General features: G+C 40.9%; 1 protein-coding gene across 1 annotated transcript in view; it reads left to right on the forward strand.

Annotated features, from left to right (window-relative positions):
• plxnd1 (plexin D1) overlaps nt 1-13,033 on the forward strand; it is a 114,335-nt gene that overhangs the window by 68,916 nt on the left and 32,386 nt on the right. The window contains exons 15-20 of the mRNA XM_053624587.1: nt 1,916-2,055; nt 3,126-3,299; nt 3,385-3,469; nt 4,488-4,754; nt 9,953-10,102; nt 12,873-12,987. Coding sequence (XP_053480562.1) covers nt 1,916-2,055; nt 3,126-3,299; nt 3,385-3,469; nt 4,488-4,754; nt 9,953-10,102; nt 12,873-12,987 — 931 coding nt within the window. The remainder of the gene's footprint in view (nt 1-1,915; nt 2,056-3,125; nt 3,300-3,384; nt 3,470-4,487; nt 4,755-9,952; nt 10,103-12,872; nt 12,988-13,033) is intronic.

Raw genomic sequence — 13,033 nt, forward strand, 5'->3', positions numbered from 1 at the left:
ACACACACACACACACACACACATACTCTCTCTCTCATTCTCTCTCTCTCTCTCTCTCTTCATACATTTTGCACATTTTATTTGTTTTTACATCCCCGGCTTGACCTGTGCTTACATATTCACACAAATACACAAAGACAAAAGTCCACAAAGTCCGCTGCTTGAACCCCGAAGTCCTCGACCCCACACAAACTCTTTCTAACAGGAAGTGACCTCATTTGTCTATTTGGGTGCCCCTCATGTTTGTATGTCTGAATGGGGCCTGTTGAATGCGTGTGTTTTTGAGCTGCCTCTTTGATTCTTTGACTTTGTGTGTGTGTGTGTGTGTGTGTGTGTGTGTGTGTGTGTGTTATATTTGCACATCTGTACCCTTGGCATGAGCTCTACACGCCGCATTGATTTTGAGCGGCAGACCAGACCAGCAGGACTGATCAAGATCTATCCTTTCTTTATTGGATTAAAGCGATGCCTCAGACACGCACATACACACTCACACAGAGACAAACACACACACACATACACAGACACACGTTAGAAGTTTTTTCTTCTCTTCTTGTGGTCGCTCCACTCAGGATCCTTCTGAGATTTCTAAATGATTACAAATCTCTTATCCTATCATTTACTTAAAGGATTATTCCACTGTTTTTTCCAAGCTTCCAGGATTTTATCCACCATATGCGTAGGGTAGGTGTGATTACTACAGACAACCACCAGACCACCGCTGAGCAGATATAATTTGGGTGGTGGATCATTCTCAGCACAGCAGTGATGCTGACATTGTAGTAGCAGCATTACTGGATTTATGAAACACCTCAGTATCACTGACAGTGAAACACCACCCTGATAATATCTGCTCAGCGGTGGTCTTATGATGCTCCCTGTTCACTGATGTACAAAGTACAGAGCTAACAACCTGTCCTTATGAACTTATGGGCTTCAGTCAGTATACTGAAGCTCTAGTAGATTTCCCCTCTTTTCTCAGCTTTCTCCCACAGACAGCTCTCTGATCTTCATCTTGGTTTATCCTTTTTAACAAACAATAAATGCAGTCTTCCCAGGCGAAACCTAGGGCTCGTAGACATTCACAGCTATTAATTCTTCAAACAAACGTTTGCACAGGACACACACACACACCTGGGTGACAATAAACACCTACTGTATTGGTCACATGCTCCAATATTTTTTTTAGTATGTTCCAGTATTTTAATACTTGGAAAACTGTGGGTTCAAAATGAAAGGCGCCACGTTCTATGTTGTTTAACGCATCTAGATGTAAAGGTGAGGAAATGAAAGCTGAAATTCTGCTTTCTTCTTTTCTACTCAAACCAAACGTCTTCAACGTGTAGCAAAGACGATAGAATTGGCCTTGTCGTTCCAATACTTTTGGACGGAACTGTGTAGTAGGAGTGTGTAATTCAAGGGAAATTTTATTACGTAAGTATTCTTGAGCAAGCTGTCACTACAGAAACGAGAGCACGTTAGAATGAGCACCTTTTGATCAATTAGTTTCAGCTGAGAATTCACCCACATGAATAGCTTTTCATTAATGAAGTCAATATCAGAGGGTTAGGCATGAAACAACCGCAAGAAGTAACACTGTCAGGAGCATCCACGTGTTACTGTTCGAAACATATGGCATCACAACAGCTTAAAAATGAAAGCAAATGGTGTGAACAGAATGTTTGGCTAGAATTCAAGGATTTCTCAGACGGTACTGATGGAACCGAATAGAAATACATTATGCGGAAGGAACAGGCAATGTGTCTTAAAACAAATGCAAATACAGATACAAATAGGAAGGTTTTTCCTCGTTTTGTTTTGTTTTGTTTTTTTCATGGCGTCTGGTTGCAACTAAAGCTGTGCATGATGCAACAAAAAAATAGATTCACGTTGTATTTGTATTTACACCCTACAGGAGCCCAGGCTAAGTGATTTGAACCCCATACGTGGCCCTATAGCCGGAGGAACCCGACTCACCATCAGAGGTGCATCACTCGAGGCTGGGTCTACTGTTAAAGTCAAGATTAACTCCACTCAGGACTGTAAAATCGACAGGTGAGCATGCGTTTGTTAGTGCTAATGAGAAAGAAGCGAGTTATAAAGTATAAAAAATAGTGTTGTATCATACCATATTATTTGGGGGACACACGGTGGCTTAGTGGTTAGCACATTTGCCTCGCACCTCCGGGGTCCGGGGTTTGAATCCCTTCTCCTCTACCTTGTGTGTGCGGAGTTTGCATGTTCTCCCCGTGCCTTGGGGGTTTCCTCTGTGTACTCTGGTTTCCTCCCCGAGTCCAGTGATTGTGCCCTGCGGTGGTCTGGCCCCTTTTTCCATGGAGTCCCCTACCTGGGATAGGCTCCAGGTTCAACGTGAACCTGTATAGCACAAGCGGTCCAGAAAATGGATATGATGTGAGATTTAAACAGCATGCAGTTGTTTGCAACATTGCATTTAAACACATAAACACTGAGCGAAAATAAAGATATCATATATATCTTATGCATATCTCTCTTATATATCTTTATATGCAATGAGAGAACATCACAGTTTTTTTGTTGTTGTGCACAAATATAAATGTTATGATGAGAGATTATAGGACTTATAAGACTATAGTTGCATTAAGTAAGGACTTCACTAGCTAACGAAGCTTTAAAGATTTAAAGGTAGCACAATACAAAATACAGGATACCGTATGGTCTGGGAAGATGTTGTACTCCGGGCATGGTTGTGTCTTTACATCAGTGATCGAGTCAGCGATCGAGTCTTGGATTTGGGTTTACGAGAGATACCCAAGATTTTAACATGGACTTGGAATTATTATTATTAATATTATTATTATTATTAAATGTTTTGCTTTATTAACAGAGTAAATAAACATTTGGTTCATCATCAAATCATCACTCAAACTGTGCTACAGCATCCTATTAAAATTCTTTGACATAGCCGGCCCTCTTGGTAAATATGGTGGCGTTCAGGGATCGATAGGTGGGTGTGAGACAGATGTGCGTTTTGCTTTGGCGCTCATGAACACGGACTGCAATACCTCCATACTAGTTCCAGCTCTATTACGCTGTCACTACGACTTCATCAGCCGTACTGACTGTATTCCCCTTTTGTTTCTCAGGCTGTCCGATGACATCATCGAGTGCGTGATGCCGCCCGCCGTGCCCGACCTCGCTGAGAATGTGACGGTGTGTGTGGAGTATGACGAGAGGCCGTGCGAGAGACTTAGCAGCGTGTTCTACTATGAAAAGAACCCCGTCATCAGCATTGTAAAACCTAACAAGAGCTACCTTAGGTGAGATACACACACATGCCACGTTAAAACAGTCTTCTAATCAGCTAACTCCAGTGACTCCAGTGTGTGTGCGTGTGTTTTCCAGTGGCGGGCGTAAAATCTCTGTGATTGGTCAAAGCTTTGACCTGGTTCAGACAGCTAAAATGCATATGGTGGGAATCGGCCAATCAGTAAGTACCTTTCTGTTTGTGTTGATCGTTGTTCAGCATGATATCAGAGCTCTGTTAAATCCTCAGCTCTGATTGGTCAGAAGGTGTTCATTGATTTTCTGTAACAGCATAGTGCTGATCTTTTCCAACAGCTAATTCACAGGGAATTGTATATGGCTACTCTAAAAGCGTGCTGTTATTTAACTAATAAAAAAATGTGCTGTAGTTGATATAGTGAGGATTTCCATGAGCAGTATTTTGTAATAGGGAAGAATTGTTACTTTAAGTTTTCTGACATGGGAAAGTCTTTAGTACAGAGGAATTCGGTAACATGACAAGCTACAGTTGTGGTCAAAGTACACATACTCCTTGCAGAATCTGCAAAATGTTTTTTTTTTAAATAAGAGGGATCATAAAAAATATCATTTTGTGTTTTATTTAGTACTGCCCTGAATCATTTATTTCACATAACAGATGTTTACATCTAGTCCACAAGACACAATACTAACCGAATTTACACAAACGAACCAGTTCAAAAGTTTACATACGCTTGATTCTTAATACTGTGTGTCGTTACCTGGATGATCAGCGACTGTGTTTATGTTCTGTTATAGTTGTGAGTCATGATTCCCTTGTTTCTCCTGAGCAGTTAAACTGTCCACTGTTCTTCAGAAAAATCCTCCAGGTCCTGCACATTCTTTGCTTTTGTAGCATCTTCTGCATATTTGACCCTTTTCCAATGTTTTCACACTGAGGACAACTGACGGATTCATACACAACTATTACAAAAGGTGCGAGCATTCACTGATGCTCAAGAAGGCAACACGAAACATTAAGAGCCAGGGGGGTGTAAACTTTTGAACAGGATGCTTGGTGTATTGCTATTCGGTGTATTGTTAACAGAATGAATAATTGTTATTATTGATTCTGTTATAGGAAGGTAAACAACTTGAGGGAGGTAACTTACTGTTATTGTTCATACTGTATATGAATTATTCCAGTGATCCCATGTGACCCGAGCATGCTTTCTGATTGGCAGGATTGCAAGATTGCATCGCCCAATCTCATATTATGCCACTCGCCGGCAGCCAGCCAGTCGCAGCAGGCCATGGCTCAGTTCGACCTGAATGGGATTTTGTACAGACGAAATGGCCACGCCTCGTCTGAGCTGGACTTGGATGAGGAGGAGGAGCCTAATGCAGGTTACTTCCAGTTCGAGTATGTGGAAGACCCTCAGTTTTACACGGCCAACAAAGAGAAACTCATCAAGCATCATCCCGGGGAACCTCTTACACTCATCATCAATGTGAGTGCATGTGGGGGATGTATATACAAGATGCAAATACCCTCACTGTCCACTTTATTAGGAACACCTGTACACCTGCTCATTCCTGCTCAAGGACGCTGAGGCTACAATGGGCACATGCTCACTGATACTGTCAGCTTGAAACACTCTGACCAGTCACGTTTGTACCTCATTCGGATGGTTATCCTAAAGTTCTTAACCTGTATCTGCATGATTTTCCTCACTGAGCGGCTGCTACATGATTTGGTGATTAGATAATTGCATGAATGAGAGGTGTGCAGGTGTTCCTAATAAAGTGGCTGGTGAGTATACTTGTGTGTAGGATGTATTGTACATTTTATAAATATATATATATATATATGATAATGTAGGTTAAGGTAACCATTAACAATTGTTTACTCATACACACACACACACACACATACACACACACACACACACACATACATTTTGTGGGTCATTCTGCAGAAATTAGCTAATTCCTAAGAACAATGCATGCGCATGTGTGCACATTATCCAAATCCATAATGGTGTAACTTTTTTTTGTTTTTTGCCCTATTACAACACAAGTGCTAAATGAGGCCGTAAGTGATGACACTGGGGTGTGGATGTGGCAGACACGTTCTTGGTAAAATGTCAGATTTCAAATGTCACACCCTCTGCTGCGGCACTCAAAAATAGCAACTGGGTAAGAACGAGGGGGAGAAATTGGTTTATGCTGGTGTTAAATCACTACGTTCCATGAAAATAGAGCCCTATAAATTAACACACACATACACACACACACACACATCAAAGAGTTGGATTATGGCAGACACCAGCAACCCAGCTCTATATGACCTCTGCTGTCCAGCTGACACAAGGCATTGTGTGTGTGTGTGTGTGTGTGAGTGTGTGTGTGTGTGTGCAGTTCACATGTGTTTCTCGTGGCTGTAATCACATCATAAAAGTATGCTGCGCAATCAGAGATGAAACTGCTTACACACACGTGTTTGCACACACGCATCAGGAAGTCGCACAGACGTGCGAAACCTGTGGGCTCGGATACATCGGGAATCTTGTGGAGGCCTGACAGGAAGTGCCATGCCAGGTCTAGGGGTGTTTATTTCCTGCAGAAGAATAGGGGGATGAGGACGTGAGGGAGGAAGGGAGGGAGGGAGGGAAGGAGGATGGCACGTCTGAGGTGTAAGCCAGAAAGCTTTTGGCTGATTGGGAGTGTGTGTGTGTGTGTGTGTGTGTGTTTCTGCATGTATGTGGACAGAATGCTTGCATACAGTGAAACTAACTGATATATTCATGTGGCCGGGCTTTACCAAGCACAATACTTGTGGATAGAAATGGAAAGTTTTGATTTTGATTATGATTGTGTGTGTGTCTGTGTGAGTGTGTGTGTGTGTGTGTCTGTGTGAGTGTGTGTTTGTGTTGGTGGGGGCGGGGGGAGGGGGGGGGTGTACTTGTTTACTCGGTTCCAGTTTTGATTTTGCTGGAATGTCATTTAATGTGTTCCTGTTTTGATGCGCACATAGCTGATGGTAATGCGTGTGTGAATGTAAATACGTGTGTGTGTGTTTGTGTGTGTGTGTGTGTGTGTGTGTGTGTGTGCACATCTTGCCCATATGTGTCTAATGCTAGGTCAATAGGGTTAGAAATAAAGGAATGTATTGTAATTATAAGCATTTTGTCGACAGAACTGGTGTGACAGAGTGTGTGTGTGTGTGTGTGTGTGTGAGGAAGTGTTTGTTGATGGGTGGTCAGAGGAAAGGGACGCAGCCCCTAGAGTTTAATCAGAGATTCCGGAAATCTCTTCCTTTGTAAACACCATCCCCTCCTCATGCTCTGCCTCACACACACACACACACACACACACACACACACACACACACTCAGCTTGTGGAGATGATAGGACACCTGCTGTACACACCCACAAACACGTCCTATGAATTTGTCCAAACATTTTTATCATCGCTTGGCCATGTAAGCAGTGACAGTAGTCATTTAATCCATGTGTAGAAATAAACAAAGTGCATGCTTTATATACAAATATGCACGATTTCGAATTCTTTGTGAAGCGTTTCTCACAAATTAGGAGCAATTCACGTTCAATCTCATCACACGAAACTGTTCCTGGGACTTCCTGCTTACTGCAAAGTGCACGAGTTACTAATCGCCACTGTGAAATGGCGGAAATGGCTGACCGTAGAGCCGTCAAAAAGCTCAGGATTACGGGGCATTAATACAGCTGATACGTCACTGATCCTCTATAGAGATCACACATTTCTTGGTTTAGAACTGATATCACTCACTACTTTTTTTGTTGTTGTATTTTTTTTTTTTGAGAAATTGACCAAGGAACTGCTGTAGAAGAGTGTGGTAGCTATCTTAATTATTGATATAATGCTAAGAGTGGTTCCACTACTCCAGAAGTGGTGGGGCAAAAATATTGTCTGAGAGAAGAGGTACATCTGTCATTTGTCTGTAAAAAGCATACAGACTAACCATGAATTTTGCTTTTAGTGCTACATGGAGCCAGGGTCTGCTGATTATAATGCAATAACAGGCCACAACACACCCTTTAATGAACATCAGAGTAGGTGTTTTGCTTTGTTTTGTTTTTCCAACCCCATACGCTTCCTTTTGCATTTTACTTCTCAGGCAGCTAATAACAGCCAAAAAAAAAAAAAAAAGATTTCACAGAGTTAGCTAGTGCTAATTCATGCTCGCTAGCGCTAAGACATGTTCGCAGTTTGCAACAGGCTGTTCGTCACTGTAGTGTTTCTCTAAACGTTTTTCCAGCAAGCTTTACTGACTTTATTTGAAGAATGTCATTTGAGGAACCGATTCAGAATGCCGAATATGTGCGTTTGTTACTTTAAAAGATTGAACAGTTAGCGATGTTGATTCAACACACGATTATTAAGCGCCAGTGAGTGCCAAAGTGTGGTTAAGCCTTTATCCCCTTTAGGAGAAATGTTTTTCATCCGCGTCAGACTTGTCTGTTATTGCCTGAAGTGCCGGGTCACCACCCCAGCAGTTTGGAAAGTGCCAGGTCGAATGCCAGCTCGCCCCCGTTGCCCTGATAGCATTGATGCCACATTTGCACTGCAGTATGGATATCATATTAGGGTGCAAAACACACAGTGCATCCTCCTAAAGCTAAACGAAAAGCAGCAATTTGCAACAGCTGATTAAATAATTAGTCATGGCGATGTGTCTGTTCTTCTGCCAGGAGCAACCCTTACATCACTTGTGGGTGAAAATGTAACATGCTCGATGCGTAATTGCGTCACTGGCGAGTTTTGAACGAGACAGCATTTCTGTGCAGACTTAACCCTGTCGTTCATTTTCATCCCCTGTCTTGCTCGTAATATTCTGTACATATGATTAACCAGTTGTCCATGACAGATTTGTTCCTTCTCACATAAGCAAGTGTTTGAGCATCATTTTAGAATCACAGCTTAGGTTTCCAACGTTGTTGCTCCCTTTTTTCTTATGTAGATTCGCTGAGTTGCAGCGCTTCAGGTATTCGACTCTGTTTCTGAACCGCATTGCACCAGAGAAACAAAATTCTACAATTTCTTATGCAGTCATAATGAAAACTATGCAATTAAACTACTACATAGTCCATGTAACGGTGAGCATAAGGAATAGTAAAAACTATTGCTTATTGTGTTGAATTTTATTTAAAAAAATATTTTTTTTGAGGAATTTGATGTATAGGTTTTCAGTTGGGGTCATAAGTATTTGGACAGTGACACAATTTTCATAATTTTGCCTCTACACCACCACAATGGATTTGAAATGATTCAATCAAGATGTGATTGAAGTGTAGACTTTCTGCTTTAATTCAAGGGGTTTAAAAAAATATTGCATTAACTGTTTAGGAATTACAGTAATTTTTTTTTACAGAGTCCCTCCATTTTTACAGGCTCAGTGTTTCACAGTACAGATGGATAATGACACACAAAACATACCGCAAAAGTAAACCAAGAGCTTTTTCAGGCAAAGAAATGAAATGTTCTTAAATATCCGATGACTTCATCCCAAATTGAGCATGCTTTTCACTTAGTGAAGACAAACCTGAAGGCAGAACGACCCACACACAAGCAAGAACTGAAGGCGGCTGCGGTAAAGGCCTGGCAAAGCATCTCGAGCGAAGAAACTCAGCATTTGGTGATGTTCATGGGTTCCAGATTTCAGGCAGTCACTGGCTGCTAAGGATTTGCATCCAAGTATTAAAAATAATCTTAATGTTTATGATTATGTTAGTTTGTCTTTTTCAAAATTAATTTTGAGCTTGTGAAAATGGAGTGACTCTGAAAAAAAAAATGGCTGTAATTCCTACAAGGTTAATGCAATATTTTTTATAAACCCCTGGAATTAAAGCTAAAAGTCTACACTTCAATCACATCTTGATTGCTTCATTTCAAACCCATTGTGGTGGTGTACAGAGGCAAAACTACAAAATTTATGTCTCTGTCCAAATACGTATGGACCTGACTGTATATGCTATGGCCAGGGTTGCCAGATAAGTAGAATAAATAAATAATGCTCTTACTTAAATGCTCAGGTATTATTAGACATTTTTCATATTAAAGAATATCTACAAACACATAAAAATAAACAAATAAATAAATAAATATACGGGAATTTCAAAAGTAGGTTAATTCAGTATGAAAACTGTACACCTGGCAACAACATGCATGGCTTCTATGCCAGTTTAGTACATGACAGGCACACACAACATAGTACATCTGGCTTTTGTCTTGTTTTACTGTAACTAAATAATGCTGAGTCTTTTCCTAACCTCATCTTCAATGTCCAACATGAATATACTTAAAAGTTGGTTTTATTCAGGAAAATTTTTTTTAAAAATCTGGACTGGCCAAATAATCACCTCAGCGACATATTGTTCCCAGAAAAAGATCTACATGCTCGTATACATAAACATACAAGCAATTAAATGAAATATTTATTCATTTGACAGACTATTTTATTATAAGCAACTTACAGTAGATCTACTCAGATACTTCCATTGTATTCATGCTAAATGCATAACACTGGAATACGTTAATGAATATAGAATATACTATAGAAGATGGTGAAATTTCTAGAAGTATTTGCTAGCTATGATTCGTTGTTATCCCCATTAGTGTTTCTTGTTGAATGACTCCTGGTCTTTTTTCTTTTTGTTCCAACAGAAAGGGCCGAACGAGTTGGACCTGACTCGGGACGAGTATTCGGTCACAGTTGGCTCTGAACGCTGTGAGATCAGCTTCGACAACAAACAGATGTTCCACTGCACCGTCAACAGAACGCTGAGCTACAGTGGTGGAGAGCTGTCTGTCACCGTGAGTTCGGCTTCATTACCCGCAAGCCTTCCCTCCAACCACATCACCAAGCCGCTTCCTCGCTCAAAAAACGCCATCTGCTCGTCCTGCTGATGAGCGTTTTCTTACACCAGAATCCGCACAAGTTCTCTTGATGAATAACATTACCCAGCACAATTTCATTTGATTAACCGGTCATAATGGTAAAAGAAGCGAGATTTTATTCGTCCCCCCAAAAAAAAATTCACTATGAGAACGTGATTTCAGAAAAGCCACTTAGAAGCGCAATGATAGGCTTGTTTGTCGTAAATAATCCAAATGCATCAGTAATCAGATTGCATCAGTCATGTGAAAAATGGATTTTGCAGTCGTCTCTCTTTTTATTTTTCGGCCAAAAAAAAAGAAAGAGCGAGCTAGACGTGATCCATCCAGCTCATTACGGCAAGATGAAGAAAGTAACGAACCCGCATCGAGCTGATAAAAAAAAGTTAATCTTGAGTGGCTCACAGTCACACAAACACACAGCGATATCAGCATGTCCCATCATGTCCTAGTGACACGGAGGACAGCACACACCCATCCCAACGCTCAAGCCTCTCTCCCGTATCTGTCCTGTCACTACTGTTTTGACTCAGAAGATAATTTCAGCAGCAAAATAAGAGCTAATCAAGGCCTTGCACGATATCAAACACTTTCTAAATGTGTGTGTGTGTGTGTGTGTGTGTGAGAGAGCATGCCTTTCCTTTGTTTAGTCTTCTTAGACCAAGAAAAACAGCTATCTTTAACCTTGCTCAATCTGTCGCCTACTAATGACCCTCCGACCACTGATACAGTCACTGACGTGGGGAGAGAGGAGAAAGGAATTCCACCGGTGTCTGCTCGCTCCTCGGACATGCATTCACCAGAGCAAACAAGGCCCTAGGTCAGAGGTCATAGGTCATAGGTCAAGAGAAAGCTCATAAAACAGACAGTATGTTTTCGCGGGAACGCTCGACTCGGCACTCATCTGTAAACACACATGCTCGGGATTGTGGGAAAGTCCGGGGGGTTCTAATTGACTCTGACTCATTGCTAGAGTGGATCATGGAAGATGAATGCGCGTTTTGTTTCATGTTGGTTGTGTAATGTTTTATATTATTATGATTCGTTTTTCTCTTAGTTACGTACGGTATAAATGTCTGTGAGAAAATGTGGGAGAGTGTATTACAGTAAACCTGTTGGCTAAGAATCCTTGGAAACACCAGTTTTGGTTGTTGTTTTTTTTCCTTTTTCTGGCCTCTCTTTAGAGAATAATAAAGCGTCATTGAAAAAGAAAGTTGAAATGCAATGGCTTCAGGGAAGATAGTTTAGGAAGAGACATGAAACACATGAGCATTAGTCATTATTGCACCCGGATAGGAATTATAGAAAAGCAGAAATAAAACTGCTTACACTCAGTAATCCCAGCATCACATTACTCTGTGTGTGTGTGTTGACAATCATAATGCCACACAGTTTTCTTTTGAATCACTGGTTAATAGGGCAGTGTGTCACATGCTGGGGAATTTTCTGGATTTACCACAAGCAATTAATCTTGCAACATAATTGTAATGTTATATAATCTTGCAAAATACAGTAGCGACCCCAACTATGTATATAAATGAAAGAATTGTAGTAAGACTTCAGCATGTCTTGACCCTAATCTCACATTTACATCTACTCTATCTACATCTACAGTGTATGTGCAATTGCCAACAACAATCCCGACAACCTGAAAATCAGTTAAGTCAATAAACCATTAACATGCGCATATAAAAAAAAACAACAACAAAACATGAATTAAAAACTGTCCCACTCTAACAGTTAGGATGACATGGACATGAGACCCAGTTGAAGTTGTTTTGATGGAGCAGCACTGCAAACAGAGTGAAAACTGCTTAACGAGTGAAAATGTCTTGAATATGTTCCTATGTATCTATCATTTTCTGGTATAAGATTACAGTTTACAAACCAAATACAACCCCAATTCCAAAAAAACGTTGGGATGCTGTGTAAAATGTAAATACAAACAGAATACAAGGATTTGCAAGTCTCATACACACGTATGCTGCGATGGATTGGCACCCTGTCCAGGGTGTACCCCGCCTTGTGCCTGATGCTTCCTGGGATAGGCTCCAGGTTTCCCCGTGACCCTGAAGAAAGGATAAGCGGTATAGAAGATGGATGGATGGATGGATACACACATATGTTAGTCACAGTAGAAATAGAAAACATATTGAATGTTTCAACTGAGGAAATGTACCATTTTAAGGGGAAAAAGTTCACCAATCTGCGAAAAACCGCGCCTACAATTTGTGGCACAATTTCGGAATAACGTAAAATTGCGAGGACTATGACTATCTCATCATCTACAGTACATAATATCATCAAAAGATTCCGAGAATCGGGAAAAATCTCTGCACGTAGACATTTAAGTTTAAAGTTTGTAACTTTCCATCTTGCGAGTGTCTTCAGACAAAGGACTTTGTGCTTTCTGTTGTTTTTTTGTGTCTCAAGAACGTCAACAGAGAAAAACAGAGAGGTTATACTGTAGCTCCTATAATGTAAAAATGACAACAGGAACCTGTTTCATGGATGTTCCACAATTTGAACTTAAATAAACGGTTAAAAAGTGAGACCTCCATCGCCCCGACACAGGTTATTTTCCTATAACAGCACACCCTGTCATGTTTTATTCATGACTTGATAATTCCTTCGGGGTCATAATTAATGAATCTCTTTCTCCCGCCCTCTCTGTCTGTCTGTCTCTCAGGTGCGTGCCGGTAATTTCGAGAAAGTGATCGCTGTGGTTCAGATGGGTGGCAGTGAACTAGCTATCATAGTCACTGTTGTGGTGTGCTGTGTGCTTCTGCTGCTATGTACAGTGGGTAAGTGTGTGTGTGTGTGTGTGTGTGTGTGTGAATTAGCATGTAT

Source organism: Ictalurus furcatus, chromosome 5, assembly GCF_023375685.1.
Source record: "Ictalurus furcatus strain D&B chromosome 5, Billie_1.0, whole genome shotgun sequence".
Lineage (NCBI taxonomy): Eukaryota > Metazoa > Chordata > Actinopteri > Siluriformes > Ictaluridae > Ictalurus > Ictalurus furcatus.